Source organism: Struthio camelus, chromosome 7, assembly GCF_040807025.1.
Source record: "Struthio camelus isolate bStrCam1 chromosome 7, bStrCam1.hap1, whole genome shotgun sequence".
Classification (NCBI taxonomy): Eukaryota; Metazoa; Chordata; class Aves; order Struthioniformes; family Struthionidae; genus Struthio; species Struthio camelus.
The window spans coordinates 15469497-15482883 of record NC_090948.1 but is presented as its reverse complement, the minus strand read 5'-3'; the positions used below and the strand labels follow the sequence as shown (position 1 = coordinate 15482883).

At 51.0% G+C, this 13387-nt stretch overlaps 1 protein-coding gene across 14 annotated transcripts in view; it reads left to right on the top strand.

The window, feature by feature from the left end:
- Window positions 1–10848, top strand: part of WBP1L (WW domain binding protein 1 like) — a 61380-nt gene extending 50532 nt beyond the window's left edge. For 13 of the 14 annotated variants that reach the window (XM_068949772.1, XM_068949770.1, XM_068949775.1 and 10 more), the window contains 2 exons: window positions 6423–6584; window positions 7997–10848. In XM_068949772.1, the coding sequence (XP_068805873.1) occupies window positions 6423–6584; window positions 7997–8733 (899 nt within the window). In that variant the 3' untranslated portion in view covers window positions 8734–10848. The remainder of the gene's footprint in view (window positions 1–6422; window positions 6585–7996) is intronic. The other variant, XM_068949783.1, reaches the window with a different exon arrangement.
- Window positions 10849–13387: the final 2539 nt, after the last annotated feature.

Genomic DNA, 13387 nt, shown 5'->3' with positions numbered 1-13387 from the left:
ATTTGCCCTGTTCCTTGCCTCTCTCGCAGCCTCCTACCTGGTTATATTTGCTTTCCCTTTCTCGGGTGTCTCGAGCTGTTCACTCTGCTATTCCTCAGCTGGTGCTTCAGAGAGATGCCACAAAGATGCAGAAAATCATGATAAGTAGGACCAGAGGGGGAGTTATTTCCTTATTTTCTTGTACTTTTGGTAGGCTAATGTAGACAACAGAATCATCTTAGCCCGTTTTCAATGCGGCTTGGTAAAATTCACAAATCTGAAGAAGGAGAAGGTGAGCTCTCTTGGCACATAGTCTTACTGTGCAGATCCTGACTCGTGCCCAGCCTGGCCTACTTCCATCTGCTCTGTTTTGAACATCATGAAAAGGCAAGAGAGCTTACTAGTACCGTTTCATCCCCTGCCTTCCGTACCTCCGACCCAGCTCCTCACTTAATATCCAGGTCTACCAATGTAAGCTGTTCCCCAGACTGTGTTCCCGAATGTCCTGGAGGTGGCCTCAGATCGGATGTTCCCCTCCAGTCTATGCTAGACCAAGATACAACCTGCATTTTACCAGCATAGATACCTGTAGGAGGGCAGCTCTCTTCAGTTGGACTTGACTGGGCTCTGGAGCACGGGAGCACTCGCTTTTCAGAAGCGCTCTCCGCAAGAGAGGTATTAAAAACAGCGTCTGTAGATCTACTGCCTCCTGTTGACTCTCGCTGTAAGATAAGCAAAGATAAGCAAAAATATTTCTGAAACATATCTTTTTCCATCTTATCTCCAGGTGGAGTGTGTACCATCTATACTGGCCACTATGGTGAAAACTGGAAAGCAGCTGCAGTTAATGTCTGTCTCCTCTTGTCAGAGTCAGCCATCCAGGAGCAAAAGAGAAAGAGCTGGAGATGTCATCTTCAGCCTTTTCTCACCATTTTACTCTACAAACATTTAGTAACCTTTTCCTGCAGTGTAGTCAGGCCGGGGCTGCGGTTCCATCAGCTCTTAAAGTGACATGCACTGTCTCTTGGATAGTGACTTGGATAGTGACTGAAAGTCCCAATTTTAGTCTTCCTGCTATTCTGTTTGGCAGATGAGTTTCAGCCTGGTTCAGCTCCCTAAAACCACTTCAAAGCACAGCGATGCACAACTTTGTACTGGCGTGAGGAGAGCTGGAGGAGGCAGCGTAGGGTTTAGAAGAGGTAGGGGCAGGAGAGGACCACATCATTTGACAGCATTTCTTTCTTAAAGCGTTCGTAGGCCCATGGCCTGGATCCTTCATCTCACTTTCTTGAATAGCAGCATCGACTTGTGCAGGCTTGCGTCTGAAATGGCAGGACACGATGCAGTCTGTGCCCAAGGATGCTCTGTAAAACCCAAGAGCATCCAGGTTGTGGTACTAATTAAAGCTACCTCCTAGTTTTGATGACAGCGTTGGTCCTGCAAAAGACACTTTTTTTTTCCCAGCCATCACTGACTGGGATGCCACCATTTGGGAGATAGCTTTTTAGTCAATGAAATTGTCCCACTTCTTCTGTTTAGAACCAGCTCGCGTGAAGCCAAAGCTATTACCCAGATGCTTGTCAGGCAGACACAAAAACACTTTGCAGTGTATCTTGGCTTGCTTTGAGGGGACTTCCTGCCAATAGAGCAGTGGCATTTGCCAAGTTTACGTGAACTTGAGGGCAGATTTCTCTGTTCCTACCCTTGGAACACTGCAGAAAACATGTTTTCCATTTTGCACAGGATAAAAGAAGCTTCCCTCAATGGGACTGCTGATGGCAACATCCCAGGCAGCAAACATCGCGCTTCGTCCTTCTCATCGCCAGGCGGAAAATTGCCCCTCCCCTTTCCGTGGGGACTTGTCCCTTAACTAGGGAATACTCTAGGGTTTTTTGATAGTTTTGTGCAGACTTAAGAACAATGGTGGGTGCCCAGAAAGTTTTTCTTGAAACTTAAAAGTTAGCCTGGCATATTCTTTCACGGCTGGTAGAAATGTCTCCAGTGAGTGATCCGATGACAGGGCTCCCCTTCCCCAGGAAGCTGTAAACTTTGCAGCCTTCCTGTTCGCACGTGCTTTCTTCATGTGCAAGAGGAGATGACCCTCATGGGAGGTAATTCTCTTCCCAGGTCTCTCGCAGCTTGGCGTTTGTCCTGAGGTTACAGCTTACCTCCGAGCCTGCCTGATACTGGGCGACAGGTTGTTGGTACTTTGTTGTTGTTGGTTTGGCTTTTTTTGTGAAAACTTGTGATGCTCTGGTAGGGAAGTCTCTTGGCAAAACTCAGCTCTTTGTGTCCGATACAATAAATGTTCTTTGGTTGCATCATTACCAACCCATTGGCATCACCAGTGAATTTGACAGAAAACGCAGCAGCGTTTCTCAGAACTCAGCCTTTTTTGGACTGGGGAGTGTTTCAACTTCTGACTCTTCCATAAACCAAGAAAAAGCCTGAAATTGCCTTTAAATCTGGCAGTCCCCTGGTGCACGTTTAACTCTGAACTGGTGCATTGCTTCTCTCAGTGCTGTCCATCAGTGGCTGTTTTTCCAAAGATCGTGTTTGTTCTCCGCCTGTCATGCTGCTCCTCGAATTACAGCCAGCTTTCGTTCCCGGTGGTCAGTGCCAGGTTGGCGGTGGGAAATGCCTGATTGGGCATTTCTCTCAAAACTGACATAATTAATGACAAACTTGGCTCCAGGAGCCCCGTGTCTCCCAACCTTCTCTACTACTTCCACTGGCTGCAGCAGTAGCTCAGCAAAGTGCAACAGAAAACCAGCCTGTGTCCATATGGGAAGGAGGCACGTGCTGAAGAGCACTGGGAAGGTTTTTGAGAGCAGTGAAGGCAAATAGAAGCCCAGTTTTACTTGGCTTTTAGAGGCCCTTTAGTGCTGTACTTCTGTTGCCTTTGAACGTCTCACCCGTTTTCAGCATGAGGCAGAAAGGTACCTGCTTTTGCCACGAACCAGGTGTTAGCTTGTACTGTTAGTGTCTTCAGCTGCCACGTTTCCTGTCCACCGCCTAGTGTTGTTTCTGGATGAATATGAAATTCCCCTCCTTCCCCTCCTGGCAAAAGAGCTGCTCTGTGCCTGGGCTGGTCCTCTGCTCCGATCACTGCCCTGCCCCTAGCTTGAAGCCAGGCATCACCAGGTGTGCAAATGCACAGCTCAGCCCTGGGCATCTTCACTGTTCTCCCCATACTTTTAGACATAATATTTACAGTTGCACTTGGCCTTGTATCCATAGCTTTATTCCAAAGAAATGACTGTACTATATATGTGCTAAGCTTTTACAGTTTTTCTGTTCTGCAGCCAAAACTGCAGCTGTGCCCAGACTTCTGGCTAGGGCACATTATCGAGCCTTTTATGGAGGCCCTCGCTCCGGCCTTGCAACCAGACCTGCACCCACCCCATCTGGCGGGGCTGGCATGTGCTGGGCCAGCAGCCCTTCACACACCCCAGCACCCGTGGGTGTCCCATCCCGTGGCTTCCTGGGCGCCCTTCATGCAAGGGTGCTGTTTTTCAACCCTATGGTATGTACGTGGGGTTGCGTGACAAGGAGGGGGCAAATCCGTTAAAGAGGGAAGCCAGGCCAAAGGCTGAGAAACGGCTCTGGCGGGCTGTGGGGTCCACGCTGCTGATCTGCTGCGACCATCCAGGAAGCTCCTCAGACTTGTGCTGAGCCAGGAGCTGGGTAATTCCTAGAAGCTCTAGGACTGGGCAGTCGTTAATGAAAGCGGGCAGTAACGTGGTATTAGTGGGTTCTTGTTCTGGAAATTCCCATGAAAAACACCAGATCTCGTCCACTTGTGGTTGCGAGCATACATAGACCCTTTGCATGAGAACGGAGGTGTTATTCCTGGCACCATGGCCAGAGAGCGAGCCAGCAAATTATGGTCTGTTTACTTAAAATGCCACCTGCGGTTTCAGTAGGATCCAGCATTAATTTATTATCCTAAACTGTTGTATGTTGTTACTGCCTGTTGTTTACAGAGTTGCTGCACGTCTTCGCAGGAATGGCTGAGCTTGCTGTGACCCCTGCTCCGAGCTTGTGTATCGTTTTGTCTGCAAAGCACTTTGGGGTTGCTTTGCAATGGGTAGAGAAGATTTATAAAGAAATGCTTTTTAAATCTGCTGTATGCAGGCTTGGGTGGGAGCAGTTGTTCCCTGCAGAAAAATTCAGCTGCTGCAGCTGAGGTTGCTTAACAGTGGCAGTTCTCCAGGACGTCTTAACTAACTAAGTGCTGCTTGCTACCATTACATCTAGGGCCTTTGGGAAAGGACACGATAAAATGTGTTAAAAAGCATCTGTTTTCGTAACTGTAGCTAAAAACCCTGGAATAGCTGGGTGTAATTTTCCATTGTTTTTTAGTTCATGGTCATGGATTGCTCTTTGGCAATAAGAAGTACTGAAAGATGAACTGCAGGCCTGCTTCAGTGCACGGTCGAGTGCTGTGTGGACGGCCAGGTTTTGAGAAGTTCTTTCTTGCTTCCGCAGCTTGCAGGAGCTGAGGAACCTTCTTGGTTACAGGAACAAAATCCATCGGTGGGAGTCTCCAAAGTGTGAGACAGTGATTGCAAATATATGGCTTTGGAGGGAAGAGCTGACTAGGTTGATCCCTACGGTTTATTAAGTAGTCTCTTCTAGGAACAGGGGGTGTTTGGAGGGAGGTAGGCATGTTTTGGTAGCTTCTTGGCTCAGTTTGAAGGAGGTGAAGAGAGCATCTCAGGTGCTTCTTCCTTCGCTTCCCTGGAGCAAAGATCACGTGCTTTCTGCCCTTCGCAGTATGGCCAAGCAGGCTAGCCAGAAAACCTGCGCAGGATGCCTGATTCCAGGGTAAACCACAGGAACCTGAAATGCCAAGCAAAAAATGGAGCCTGCAACACCTTCATTTGATAGCAGGTTCTGATAAATTTGAGCTTAAGGCAAAATCGGGGCCATTAGGGAAATTGGTTGCACAACACAAGGCAAAGCTGGTGCTTCAGTCTGCTCTGCCAAAATACAGAGAGAATTTAGGTTGCGACATGGGGAGGTGCAAGTCCCTGTTCAAAACGCTCGGAGGCACGATACGGCGCATCCAGTTCACCTACAAACAGCACAGCGCAGGGGTCGATTGCACTTTGTCCTAAATTGGAGTATATTCCTCTCATTCTTGAAATTCCTCAACTATTCACCTGTCCCCACTCAGCTCTTGGCCCAGAAAACAGCTCCAACTCAAGAAACGTCAAGGTATTGGAAAGTTGGGACTTGAGGCTTTTACAAGGGAGAAAAAAACAGTTTTATACTACAGTGTAGAATGACCATGTTGAAAATGGGGTTTAGCACTGAGACATACTAGGAGTTTTTTATTTTGTATGTTTGGGAGTAACAAAGGGTGGCAGGGGCCTTTCTGGAAGAAAAGCTGTGTTGTGGCCTCTGCTGAGGAATAGTGGCTAGGCCATACAGTTTATAAAGGGGAAGCTATGCTGGTATTTTTAGCCGCAAAAATTAAGCGAAAGACTGACATTTTAAATGCATCTGACCCAAACAGAGCTACGGGCTGTAATTGCATGAGATAAAATCCTAATCTGAAGTGAACGCTGTGGCTCTTCAAAATACATTTTTCTAATGCACGCAAGCATGAGGAGAGATTGAAGGAAAAGGGCCATCGTTTGACGTGTCGGAGGGAGCGGATAAAATTGAGGAAGTGCTCATTTTAAATTCCCTTCTAAGGAGCGTTGTACCTACTGTGACAGGCTGCAAAACCCAGCCGTGACCGCAGGCAGAGCAGAAGTTAGGTTGCTGGAGAATTTTGGACCGGGGGGATGGGTTAATTTAATTTTGGCTAATTTAAGACATTGGATACAAAAAAACAAGTTTTAAAAATAGTTTGAGACGTTTATGTAGAAAGAGCGTGTTTTTTGTTTAAACATAACAATGAAGGAATTGGGCAAAAAATTAAAGAGCGGTGCAAACAAAAGCAAAACGTAGTGCTTGGGGTTTCTCTCTTCTTCTGTGGTCGAGCTGCAGAGAGCCTTTCGTGTCGTGATTGTTACTTTCGTGCCGAAATGGCTGTGGGAGTTGAGTTCAACGCCCTTCACAGTTCTGCTCTGATTTTTGGCTAGAAAACACTGTAACCGAGGGGTGGGATGGATGGTGCTGGAAGAGTTTAGCCCTCTCGCCATATTATTTTGCTCTCCTCTAGAGCTGTCACTATCGAGTCTGCTACACGTTGTACCAAAGGGCACATAAAATTTTCCTGGTTCCACCGAGGCTCTGCGCGTGGCAGCGTCCCACGCAGGTTTGTCGCTGTCGACGCCTGGCGCGGCGTGCATCTCCGCCTCTGGAGCAGCGCAGGGTTTCGGAGCCGGGCTTTCCGCGGAGCTCCCCCGGCGCGTCCGTGGGGTTTCCTGGGGGAGGACGTGGCTCTCGCGCTGCGGCTAACGTCGCTCTCCCCGGCGTCTCCGCAGGGTTCTGGCTGGTGTGGACCATCATCATCATTCTGAGCTGCTGCTGCGTCTGCCATCACCGGCGCACCAAGCATCGTCTCCAGGCCCAGCAGCGGCAGCATGAGATCAACCTGATCGCTTACCGGGAAGCCCATAACTATTCAGCTCTGCCATTTTATTTCCGTACGTACCTCGCACGGCTTCTCCCGGAGGACATGGGGTGCAGGGCAGCCTCTCAAAGAGCAGCGAGTTTCCCGTGCTGGGTGGAGGTGGGAAGCGGTGATTGGGCTCAGCCAAAGACAAGGGCGGCTCAGCTGCATCGTCTGTGCCTTGTGGAGAGGAGCTGGGAAATTCCAGCCGCTACCTTTGGCTCCAGAGTTGAACTACACCATCTGCAGCACCTTCACAGCCACCGGTATATGGCTGTGTGTGCGCAGTGATTACCTGGGTGTTTTCCTGGGAAGGTTTTTAAAACCAGTCAGGACCGCGTGGATGCTCCTCCTCTTCGGCCTGTACTTGCAGCTGGCAGGTCTGAGGTGTGAGGAAGTGGGTTCACGGAATTTGGTCACACAGGCTGGGCGAGAGTGGTGCTCCAGCTGGACCAGGCTGGCTCCCACCCTGTGCTGCGGCTCCCAAACCGCACTGGTTCTGGTGAGCAGCCTTAGGACATCGCACAAAGGAGCTGTTATCCGTAGCTCAGGGGAAGCATAGCTGACTTGTGCTCTCCTTTAGCACCCTGCTACGCTGTGTGAGCGCAGTGAATCGCAGCCTTTTGACTGGAGGTGCCACAATTAAGTTTCCTGCAATAGGCTGTTGAACTGCATGTATGAACGTGCTTTTCTCGTTAAAGTCTTGCAGCCACTCCAGAAATAATGCCCAACAGCCCTTTCCTCCCCACCCCCAGAGATGCACATGGAAAGCTGCAGTGCTATCTTTAAATGTTTCCATTATTTGTTGATTTTGCCTATATAGACTATTCTGCTGCCTCCTAAGAAATCAGTAATCTTTTGTAGACTAGGGGCTCTAACCACAGTACGTCAAATTCTGCTGCTACTGCCAGTTTATTCTGACCACACCAGAAAAACTGAATCCAGTGCTAAAACAACTACCAAAGAGCCGGGATCTTAATTTTCTTGCAGCTGCTTGTGTCTTTTTGTATTCACATCAAGCTTTATAAGATGAAATCTTTGCTCTTGGAAGGGGAAACTCATCTGAGAGGCCAGGGTTGGGGAGGGCTGGCAGGTTATCTTGGGCGCTCCAGGCGGTTGGTTCCCTGCAAGGCAGTACAGCCTATCCCTTGCTGCCTTTTGTAGGGTCATGATGGGATACGGGGAGCTGGTGAGGATTGCCTGGGAGCCGAGTCGGGCTGCTGTTCCCCGCTGTGTCCGTCTCCTGCAACTACGCCTTGATTCTTGCTTCCCTGAAACGCTAACTCTCTCGTTTGGGCTGAGTTTTGGCACCGTTTGTAAAGCGTGCTGAGCTATTCAGTGGGAAGGTGCTGTGGGTGACAGATGATTTATTGAGCTGCGTTAATGACGAGTTTCCTGAGATAAGCTGTTCATGAAATAACTTCTTCCCTACCTCCCCTTTTTCAGGATTTTTGCCAAATTATTTACTACCTCCCTATGAGGAAGTGGTGAACCGCCCGCCAACCCCTCCGCCACCGTATAGTGCCTTACATCAGCAGTGCGTCCCGGCCGGCAGCAGCAGCACAATCCCGGATACGCCACGAAACCTGCAGCCAGCACAGAGCAGCTCATCGGCGCCCGGCGGCAATCACAGCAGTGCTGAGAGCACCAGCTCCCCCGGCCTCGGCGACCCCGAGCCCTCCGCCGTGCTGGTCGAACGAGCGGTTGCCAAAATGCAAAGTGTCGAGCCGGGCAGTACCAGCACAGGAGCCGAATTAGAGGAGAGGGCCGGTCCCGAGAAGGATACGGAGTGCAAGGAGGAACTGCTGAGAGATTACAGCTCTGAGAGCTTAGAGCAGAGCAGCGCCATTCCCGATGCCAAGGACAAGACGCCGGGCAGGCAGCGCCGCTTCACAGGCGACTCGGGAATCGAAGTCTGCGTTTGCAACCGGGGCCATCACGACGACGACCTCAAGGAGTTCGACGGGCTCATCGATGACGCTTTGGACGGGCCCCTGGACTTTTGCGACAGCTGCAGCAGCCGCCCCCACGGGGACGAGGAGGAAGGGCTTTTTAATGCCTCGGAAGAGCAGCATCGCGAACACAACCACCACCACCTGCCCCGGCAGCCGGTGTGTGTACTCTTGAACACAATAAATGAGCAGGACTCTCCAAACTCTCGTACCAATAACTCCCCCAGCTAAGGTGGCAGAGTGGAAGGGAGAATCTGGGGAAAAACAAACAAATAAATAAAAGTGAAATGAGAGGATTAAAACTTTAAGAGGAGGAAAAGGTGATGCAACTTTTTTTTTTTTTTTTTTTGCTTTCTTTCTTTCCTCCCCCTCCAGTATAAATTGGGGACTAACCCCCAAAGGCCCGGCTTGTGGGGGACGGGTCGCTCTGGGTTTTGTTAATTGTGTCCCTCCTGCTCCACGAGGCAGGGACTGATGTTTCTCAATGAGACCTTCTGACAAAGGGAACTTTCTCAATGGTGATTTTGGTGATGGTTATTATCAGTTTGTTGGTTTTAGTTTTCCAAAACACTGCTTTATCTTGCAATCAGTAAAGCTCAGCAAATCTCACCCTGGGAGGAAACGAAATCACCACAAGGCTTCAACCTCCAGGTGTCTTCCCAGAAGCAAGCAGCTTCTGACAGTGCCGGCAGTCAGTAGCCCAAGAGTTCTGGTTTGATTTAGTGCTCTTGAGGCATTGTGGATTTCTTTTCATTTTAACTTTTCTTGTTGTTGCTGTTAAATATTCCCAAAGCTGCTGATGAATAACTGAACACATCAGCCCTGTAGTCTCTGGTGCTTCAGTGTTTAAGACAGCAGGTAGGAAGTTTCCCACTGGAAGCTGGTAACTGAAGGACCAGTTTCTTCCAGAAGGAGTGTTATTCTATTATAAGCAGTTCGGAAGGAGAGGGTTTGCAGAAATTTGCCTTTATATGTAATTTTTAAAGACAAATGTATTCCTTCAATGCCTCCAAGAGCACAGTTAGGAGTAGAATCCGGGCAGCTGGGCTGCCTTCCAAGTACTGTGGTCTCCGAATGACCTTTTCCTGGTGTGCTGCAAAAGGGCTTGGCTTTATTTTTTCCTTCTTTTGCACCCCGAGAGCAGCACACTCGAGTTAAGATGACAAAAAAAAGAACAGGGCTCTCTTTGGCCAGCGTGCCTTCAAGCTTCAGTGATGCATGTTGAACAAATGGAGACGAGAGCTCCGTCCAGTGCGAAGGGATGACTTACCATGTAGATGTGGAAGACCTGTGCAGTATTTTTTTTTTTTTTTGATCCAAGAGTTTGGTGCGGTTTAATGTTGACCACTTAAAAGAAATGAATGTCTGTTTTTCTTTTCTTTTCTTTTTTTTTTTATGGTGGCAACTGGCTACTGTATAATGTCTGTGAGCGTGTGTGTGTGACTGCAATCCATGCATGCGAGTCCTACTGGTAATATGAAAACCTGCTGTAAGACTGCAAGAAAATTTACTGTAGCTTTGCTTTAATAAACAGTAGAGATTTTGTTAGTAATAATCCGAAGGGAAAAAAAGAAAAAAAAACAAAAGAGCTGAAACTAACATTCCCTGACGTGCTCGTGTGGAAGAGAGCACGATTCAGACTATATATCTTGTTCTCGGGTTTTCTCCCCTATCCCTTTTATAAATATGGTCGTCCAGATCATTACTGTTGTGGGGGGGGAGGGGGGGAGAAATGGAAAACTGAACTCAGACATACTGAGATTTGATTGATTGAAAACCAAAATCAGTTTTAAATAAGTTGGAAACCAAAATATAATGCCTTTTCTGATAACTTGCCTGTGTGTGCGTGTGTCATTTTGTGAGCTAAGAACATGATCTGTCCTTAGTTGGTTTCTTCTGGTGTGTTTGGTTTTTGGTTTTTCTGTTTGTTTTAAGTGGAGGTATGTAGCACTGTCCTGGATGCAGATGACAGAACGAAATAAGTGGTGCTTATTTCAGTACTTTACCCACGTGTTTGAAGAGAGTGCTTTTCACTCGCGAAGCCTAAAAGGGCGACTTGAAGGAGAGCCTCGCTGCTTTGCCCTTCAGAGCCTTTCCCTTCCTTCGCAGCAGCGGGTCAAGACGTGCTCTTTGGAGACAGAACTTCAGTTTGCCTGTTAGGATGCCCTTAAAAATTTAAGGCTTTGATTTGGGTTCAGGAGACTTCATTCCTAGATGTGTTACATGTGAGTGATGGTAGAGTAGCCTGTACTACGCTGCTTGCCCCAAGAGATGGGCTGGATTGCGGTGTAGTGCGGCCCCACTGCTACGCGAGTGGAAGCAGGGACTGGTCGTTTACTGCTGTTTTAAAAAAAAAAAAAAAAAAAAAAAAAATTCTCGTTTTCCACCATGAGAATTATCAGCTGCTGTGTTCACTGATCACTTTTGAGAAGAGAATTAAAGATCTTCGGTGCCACCCCTAAAAATCCTGTACGTATTGTCACTCCTTCTCGTTTCTCGCACGGCAGAGGAAGCTAAAAAAGGACACCAGTCCTTGCGGAGCAGGGTTTTACTGGTGTCGATCCTGGGGCCTCACCTCGTGCCACTGTGAGACCTTCTGCCAACATTGCTCTCGTTAAAAGACAAAGATCTCCTTGTTACCTTTCCTGCCCTTCCAGTTCAGGGCGGAGGAACTTCCCCAGTTCCCCCTGGACGTTGAGGTGCTGCCAGCAGGAAAGTAAGGTGAGTTGCTGTTTCTAATCATAAACCGTCAGGAACAAGCAGTGGTGGGCCTGTTTTACTACTCCTCAAGGAGTTTTCAGGCTTTTGGAGACCGTAAAGAGACAAAAAAGGCACAAAACACGTCTGTCTGTTTTCCTTTTTTGCTGTGCTCCTCCTACCATCACGGTGGGAAGCTCGCGTGCGCTGAGGAGCATTGCTTGGCCCGGCCGGCTAGTAGACCTCCTGGACCAGAGCCACCTGGCCTGGGAAGGAGGAGTGGAGCAGGGCAAGGGGCTGATCTCCTCTGCAGCCCCTCAGAGGCAGCCCAGCTCTCTGTCTCTTCAGGGGAAAAGTTTGGGCAGGCAGAAGACTCCAAAAGCTCCAGCTTTGGCTCTTAATTCCCAAGGCGCTGCCGTTCTCTGACTCCTCGCGTAGTCCTGTGTGGAAAGCCAGCGTTGCCCAAAGATAGCTTCTCTCCAAACCAAAGCCGTGGGTGCACAATTTGGGAAGTGTGAGGCCGGGGGCAGGTGCAGAGTGTTTCCATGTGGCTGTCTATAACGCTGGGGCACAAAAAAAGCCTGTTTCCCGCTGTAGCGTGCGAGTGTTTGATAGTCGTCGTCGTTTCCAAACCAGCATGCAAACAAAACACTACAATTGATTGCAAATGGGTGTCACACAGGAAGCCGTTCGGTATTTTGTTTTATGCCATGCTTTGGCTGCTGAGGGCAGTAATATTACACACACACACACAAAAAAATATTCCAGGGTAATTGCAATGCTTCTTGTAGAAGTTTGCTGTCCCCACTACTCAGATGGTCTCTGAGGAGAGAGTTTATCCGATACCCGTAGCAGCGCGTCCTGCCCCGTGGGGTATCGCTGGAGGACGGGCGCTGAGGAAGCCCTTATTTGATGGAGCAGCAAGGGTGGATAGTGCTGAACTGCGCCGCCGGGGAAGGGGGGCTGCCGGGGATGAAGTGCGCGCACCCGCGTGCGTTAAGCAGCGAACCGCTTTGGGGCAAGCGCTCCTACTTGGAGAACGATAAAAAACGGGGGGTTTTTTTGTTTGTTTTCCTCCTTGGCAGTACAAATCCCCGTTGTATCAGCTGGGACCGGTGCCCAGGGCTGAAGTCTCCGGGCCGGGAGGAGACAGACGGAGGATTTGCTTCTCCGTTTGTTTTCGGTGGCGGAACAGCTGTGTCCCGAGGTCGGTGCTTACTCAGCTCGCCTGGCGCCGGGCCCGGAGCGGAGGAGCCCGCAGGTATTCGAGCGTCGGTGTTGCTGCGGCGGCGGAGCAGCCTCGCGCGCCTCCCAGCCCCCCGCGGCGGCGCTGGGCACCCGCAGCACCCAGCGCCGCTGCTGCGTCAGGAAAAACGCCGTCGGCGCCGAGGCCGAGCGGCAGCGGGGGGAGCGCGGAGGCGCCGCTCGCTGCAGCCTGCGGTCCGGTCGCAGCCTGTTCGCGGACGCTCGCTCCCCGCGGTGCCCGGAGCAGTTTGCAGGAAAGCTGCTTTCCCGCGCGCGGAGGAGAGCCATCGCCGCCCTCCCCTGCTGCTTCGCCCGCCGTCCGAAAGCCGCCGGGGCCGGACACCGAACCTCCGGCACTGGTGGCGGATCGTCCCCGTCCCCCGTGGCCGCCTGCAGAGAGCCACGAGAGATTTGGACGGAGGAGAAAACCGCAGAGGCCGGGCAAGAGCTCCTCGTCCCCCACGCCGGGCCTGGGGGAGCATCCCTGGCCCTGGGGCACTTGGGGTTTTTTGGGGGGGGGGGGAGAAAACCCCTTTCCTTACTCCTTCCTTCCTTCCAGCCCCTCAGCCAAGCGGCACGGCGGTGCGGGGCTCCCGGCTCTGATCCTGCTCGGGGGCGGAGGGGAGCCCCCGGCAGCCCGGCCGTGGCGTTCGGCCGCCCCGAGCGGTTTCCCCGTCCCTCGGGGGCCGGGAGTTCCCGCGCCCCCGGCAGCTCTCTCTGGGCTGCGGATCTCTTTCGGGGCTCAGACGGGTTCGGGTGCAGGGCTGGGAGCACCGGCGGGGGGGAGCTCCCGCCCGGGCCGGAGCCCGTGTGCCGGCTCGGTCGCCCCTCGCCTCCGCCGGGGGTCAGGGCCGGGCCGAGGGGAGAGGGGACGCGTCCGCAGGCGGCGCAGGGCGAAGCTGCCTGCCGGGGGGTCAGGGGGAGCGGGGGGGGGCTCTGCCGC